At 59.5% G+C, this 5586-nt stretch overlaps 1 protein-coding gene across 3 annotated transcripts; it reads right to left on the reverse strand.

Annotated features, from left to right (window-relative positions):
* Positions 1–559: 559 nt before the first annotated feature.
* Positions 560–4832, reverse strand: LOC147647313 (serine/threonine-protein kinase pim-1-like). 3 transcript variants are annotated; one of them, XR_015281620.1, is made up of 8 exons: positions 4039–4832; positions 3866–3916; positions 3295–3661; positions 2563–2739; positions 2159–2306; positions 1747–1975; positions 1065–1199; positions 560–778 (listed from the first exon to the last, which is right to left on the reverse strand). XR_015281620.1 is itself a non-coding variant. In XM_086872259.1 (6 exons), exons 1-5 carry the CDS (start codon positions 4588–4590, stop codon positions 2200–2202), a joined length of 1254 nt encoding a protein of 417 aa, XP_086728385.1. In that variant the 5' UTR covers positions 4591–4679; the 3' UTR covers positions 1845–1927; positions 2159–2199. The 3 variants fall into 3 exon arrangements, 2 of the variants coding, with proteins under 2 accessions (XP_086728385.1, XP_086728387.1); XM_086872259.1 differs by lacking the exons at positions 560–778; positions 1065–1199 and having other exon boundaries at positions 1845–1927; positions 4039–4679; XM_086872261.1 differs by lacking the exons at positions 560–778; positions 1065–1199; positions 1747–1975 and adding an exon at positions 2034–2076 and having other exon boundaries at positions 4039–4679.
* Between the last annotated feature and the right edge of the window lie 754 nt (positions 4833–5586).

A 5586-nucleotide genomic window follows, 5' to 3' on the forward strand; every position in this document is an offset into this window, starting at 1 on the left:
GGCCATGGCTTACAAGGTGAGTTATGCCAAAGTTAGAGCTCTGTGGGAAATCTCTATCCATCCCTATCCTTTTAATATAGCTATACATGGGGGTGTGCATGGATGTGTCTTGTATGGAAAGGAAGGAGTGTGCAAACAACGTGACTGACACTTTCACCCTCTGTGTTCATTCCATACTCATGGGTACAAAGATATTATGGAAACCTTTGTAAGGACAGACCTTCTGTCCATGGATACAGAGACATCCAAGAGCCCCTGGCACTGACAGACCCTTCTGTCCATGAATTCAGAGACATCCAAGGGCCCCTGTCACTGACAGACATTGCTGCTCTTCAGCCAGTGACAGGATGAGTCCCTGAGCCTGGGGCTTGGCCTTCCTCGTGGTGAGGGGCATCAAGGAAGGCTGCAGTGTGATGGAGATTGTGATGGGCTGGGAAATCACTGGGGGAAAGGAGGGAGCAGTTGTGTAGTAAAAGGCAGGTGGGGGAGAGAACTGTTCAGAGAAGGGCTGAGCTACAGCTTGAGAAAGCTGAAAAATGACATTTGGGGTCATTCCAGATTGATGTAATTTCAGAAGTTATGGAACAAGTTTAATTTTGGGGGGGGTGTCATGTTTTCCTTTGGAGGTGGACACTCTGCAGACTTGAGCTGCATTGCCAAAATGCTCAAGTCTCTGCTGGAGGTCACATCGTTTCTTCTTTGGCTGATCCCGGCCCGGTGCTGAGCCCAGCAGAGCCCTGGCAGAGCCCAGAGCAGCCTCAGCATCCGCAGAGCCCGGCTGCAAGGAGAGAAACCAGAAACCGCCCGTCAGCTCAAGGCTCCTGTCCCCTTGTCCCAGCCAGCCACGGTGCCCAGGCCATGCTGGCCGTGCTCAGCGCTGAGCCCAAAGCTGCCCATCACTGCTGCCTTTGGGAGCAGAGCAGGAGGGCAGGACATGTGCCCAGCCTGCAGCCAGCCACGGCAGATCCAGCCCCTCAGCAGCTGCCCAGAGCGGGATGCTCCTGTGCCCGCTGCCATCTCCCAAAAGCTCTTGTCCCACCCATGCCAAGGAGATGAGGACCCACCTCACACCATCTGCTGCCAGAAGAAAAGCTGGTCCCAAACGATGTCCTCAGCCTTCTCCAAGGGCACGGCCCATCCACACCACAGCTGGTCCCAAGCACTTCCCGATCCAGACTGGACCCCACCTAGAATTCTTCCTTTAGAAAAACAAACAACAAATTAATGAAAATAGGTTATAGACAAAAAGGGGAAAGAAGAAAAAAGGTAAAAAATCTTATGTCTGTCAGGAGTTTGAGGAAGGCACAACCCCTACATTCTAGGGAAAAACCCACCCACGGGTGAGGGAAGCCCATGCTTTCTCCCTTCCCCCCTGCACTGTCCCCCAAAATCACGATGATCCCAAAGCAAAGCAGGGGAGTGGAGCAGCCCAAGCCCTTCCTTGCCTGCACAGCAAAGCAGCCGTGCTCAGGTTCTGGAGTCCCACCTGTGCTCCTGCCATGGGGGTTTGTTTGTGTTGGGCTGGCTGCCCCAGCCCCAGCCTGGGGCACGGAGGGTGCTGGGGGCTGTTGGCAGGACCAGGAGCCCACTCCCATTTCGTAACCACCCCAGCCCACACCCCCAGCCCTGCCAAAAACCAGCTGGGCAGCCACTGAAGAATCAGTTGCATCCACCCCAGCAAAGGGGAAACCTTTGGTTCCCAGCCAATGCACAAATCTGGGAGCATCCCCCTGGGTCTGGACTTACTTGAAAATTCTCTGTGGAGCCTGGCTTTCAAGAAGGTGCCAGAATCAAAGTCCATCATCGCCAGCTGCCGCTGGCCAGGTGGAGGAAGAGGTTGTCATCCTTGCTGTTGTCCTCCATGTCCCCAGCAGCAGCAGCAGCAGCAGCCCCACCTGGTGCAGCTTCTCCAGGGGCTCCTTCTTCCCTGGGGTGACACCAGGCTGTCAGGGTTCTGCCCAGGGCCCGGCTGTCACTGAACCAGGACAAGCAAAACCAGCTCAGATGGCGGCCACCAGTGCTGGGCAGAGCAGCTCAGCTCCAGCACAAGGGCTGCGTGTTCTCACTCGATGAGCCCTGTGCAGTGACACAGGCAGGACAAAGAAGTCTGGGTTTCTTTGCTTCTGATTGCCAGGGTATGTGTGGAGCTGTAACTTACCAGGTCCCTGCATCACTGTGCCTGTGGCTCTCTCCCTTCTTCTATGGCTGATGAATATCCTGCATCCAGGGATCACAGAACAGGTCTTCTAATGAGGGCCTGTCCAAGTAGTGCAGGGATAAACACCGCCTGATCAGAACTTGGCAATCTGGGGAGAGAAACCACAAACCACTGGTCAGTTGGAGAAGGCTCCTGTCTGCTTTGCCTCACTATACCCGTGCCCAGGCCACGCTGGATGTGCCCAGAGCTGGGCCTAAACTTTCCCATCAATTCTCTGTTTTGGAGGAGAGCAGGAGAGCAGGACATGTGCCACCTCCTCAGCAGCTGCCAGAGCGGGATGCTCACGAGCCTGCTGCTGTCTCCCAACACTGGTGTTCCCCCCGTGCCCAGAGATGAGGATCCACCTTGGGAGAGCCGTTGTGGCAGCGGGAGCTGGCCCCAGCTGATGTTCCAGCCCCTCCTGAAAGGGTGCTTCCCGCAGACCATCTCATGCAGCAGGATGCCCAGGGTCCAGACGGTTGCTGCCTCGCCATAGTACCACCTGAAGTTGGTCCATTCCGGGGGTCTGTATGATCGTGTTCCTATGGAATACGGATGGAGCTCATCAGGGGGATGCTGCTGCTCCCAGAGCCTGAGCCCAGCATCCCTGGGCATGTGGGGCTGCCCCAGTGGCACACGGGGTGACCTGCTGCCCTCTTGCCAGCACCTGGCACTTGTGTACAAACCCAGGGTTGGAAAAGAAGGCACTGGTGCTGGAAGATTGCAGCAGAAACCCTGGCAAGGCCCGACCATGGCACACAAAGGAAAAACCCGCTCACAGTGCTGGGGAAAAACCATACCCCCATCCTCCCTGCTGGCATTGCCCAAAAAATATTATGAACCAAGGCAAAGCAGGGAAGCACAGCAGTCCAAGCCCATTCTCACCTGCACACCAAACCAGCTGGTGCACAGGTCCTGGCTCTCCCTCTCTGCTACCTCCACCCACAGGGGATTTTGTCAGGCTGGCTGCCCCAGCCCCAGCCCCAGTCCTGGGAGAATCCCTGCTGCCACACCCTGGTTGGGCCCTGAGATGTTGGGCCAGGAGATGTTGGGCCAGGAGATGCCGGGACCGGGAGCCTACTCCTGGGTGGGCTCACCTGCAAATTGAGTGTAGGCTGTGTCCTGCAGGTAGGTGCCACAGCCGAAGTCAATTAATTTTGCCTGCCCGGTGTCCAGGTCAACCAGGATGTTCTCCGGTTTTATGTCTCTGTGCAGGACCCCGCAGCTGGTGCAGTGCTGCACGGCCTCCAGCACCTGCCGGAACAGCTCCCGTGCCTCTTCCTCTGACAGGAACCTCCGTGCCCGAATGAAATGCCGAAGGTCCTGACACCACTCTGGGCGCTCCAGTACCATCACGATGTTGTTTGGGAGCTCAAACCACTCCAGGAGGTGCACCACACCGGAGAAGCCTGTGGACACCTTGTCCAGCAGCACTATCTCCAGTGGTGCGCTGGTGCCGTCGGGCTGCGGGAGGAGCACGGTGCCGTCAGTGGGGCTGAGCCCGTGCCAGGGCTCGGGGAGCCCTCAGCCAGCCCGGGATGCTCTGTGCCCTCCGCTGGCCCCACGCCCGCTCTCCCTCCAGGTGTCCTGGTGGCTCCCACCCTGCCGGGCCCCGGCTCATCCCCGCCCGGCACGCCCCGGCTTCTGCCGCTGGCCCCGCTCACTCACCAGCTCGCCCCAGTGCCGGATGCGATCCCGCGGCACGCATTTCATGGCCACCTGCGAGCAAGGGGCAGCAGAAAGTTGAGCTTGATGCCCACCCCGCAGCGCCCCCGCCTTCTCCTCCGCCCCCTCCTCCTCCTCCTCTTCTTCCTCCGCCCGCCGCCGGCCCCGCTTCTCACCGGGGCACCGTCCGAGAGCCTCGTGGCTGCGAAGACGCTGCCGAATCCGCCGCGCCCCAGCAACGAACCCACTCGGTACCGCTCCTTCGGGCCCTTGTGCGCATTCCCTGGGGGCGAGACGCGGCCGTCAGCGCTCGGCCCGGGGCCAGGAACGGCCCCCGAGCGCTCCCCGACCTCCCCGGGCCGAGCATCCGCAGGCGTCCGCTCCTTGGAACGCGACAGCGGCGGCTCGGGGCCAGCGGCCGCGCTGCCGAGCGGCGGAGCTCGGGCCGGGGAAGCCGCAGCGGAGGCGGCGGCAACGGCTGCACCGCCTGTGTCCTCCGCGGGCCCCGGGAGGAGCCGGGGCAAGGGCCGGGACCAGGGCCAGGGCCGGGGCAGGGCTCGGAGCAGGCGGAGCCAAAGGGCGGCGATACCGCCCCAGCCCCAGGCACTGAGGCCCGCCCAGAAGCGCCAGCGCCAGCTCGGCCAGAGCCGGGCGGAGGCGAGAGCGAGGCGGGACGCCCGGGGCCGGCGCCGGGGCCGGGGCCGGGGCCAGGGGCGGGCCGGGGGCATGTCCCGGGCGGGCAAGGGGAGAGGGAAACTGGGAGAGGAGGGGAACACAGAGAAAGGGAGATCGGGAATGGGTGAGGGACTGCGGGAGAGAGGGTGGAACAGTGGGAGAGGGAGAGGAGAAGATAGAGGGCGTGGATAACGTGGCTTCTTTCGCTGCTTTCTGTCTTGTTGCCGCTACTGCTGCTGCCGCTGCTGCTGCTGCTGCCGCTGCTGCTGCTGCTGCCGCTGCTGCCGCTGCAACTGAAGCACCGGGGCCGTTTGTCCTCGGGGCCGTTTGTCCGTTGCCCGCTCGGCCCCGCGCCGAGCCCCGCGCTCCCCGGGCAGCCCCTGAGCCTGGCCAAACACGGGAACTTTGCCGTGTTGAGCCAAGAGCCAGAGTCTTGATTCCTGCACAGGGGCACAGCAATGCCCTTGGCTGCTGCTGTGCCTTGTCCCTGCTGAGCGTCAGACACTGTCTGAGCACATTCCCTGAATGCAGAATTTGTACCTGACCCAAGCACTGCACTTGTGTCTCCAGCATTGCTCTCCAAGAAAAACAGGGGAAGGCAAACTGGGTGTAGCTCATGGTATTTTGCAGTGTCTAAAACTTGCCAAGTCTCAGATCTTAGAGGTGAGATCCATTTGCAATGAATGGGATGGAGAAACAGTGCAAGATGGAAAAGGGAAACATAAAAATAAATAGAGAAAAACATATTGGTCATTTCTTTTGATTTTATTTTCATTTCTTAAAAAAAGCTGTTTCAGTTTTCCCAGAATCTTTACAATCCTGTCTTTTCTTTCTAAAAACCTGTCCTGGAGAACAAGGTGCAGCTCCTGTCTCAAGATGTGCCCCCAGCTGCAGCTTCTCTTGGCTTTCTTATGAATGGGCTAGGAGAACAGCTCCTTTTAAAAAGGCCTTTATTAAGCAGCACAGCTCTGGGGTGGGGGCCCGAGGGGTCGCGCACACCACCACTGCTCCCACTGGACACCGCAGAAGAGGAGGATCCATGCTGCTTT

Source organism: Cyanistes caeruleus, unplaced genomic scaffold (genome assembly GCF_971803275.1).
Source record: "Cyanistes caeruleus unplaced genomic scaffold, bCyaCae1.hap1.1 HAP1_SCAFFOLD_11, whole genome shotgun sequence".
Taxonomy (NCBI): Eukaryota; Metazoa; Chordata; class Aves; order Passeriformes; family Paridae; genus Cyanistes; species Cyanistes caeruleus.

What these genes read in the sequence shown, in the direction of transcription:
- LOC147647313 (XM_086872259.1), bottom strand. Translation starts at nt 4,590, where the DNA reads ATGCCCCCGGCCCGCCCCTGGCCCCGGCCCCGGCCCCGGCGCCGGCCC. An exon ending in GGCTCTCGGACGGTGCCCCG is followed by an intron (nt 3,917 to 4,038) that starts GTGAGAAGCGGG and finishes CCTTGCTCGCAG; the next exon opens with GTGGCCATGAAATGCGTGCC. An exon ending in TCCGGCACTGGGGCGAGCTG is followed by an intron (nt 3,662 to 3,865) that starts GTGAGTGAGCGG and finishes CTCCTCCCGCAG; the next exon opens with CCCGACGGCACCAGCGCACC.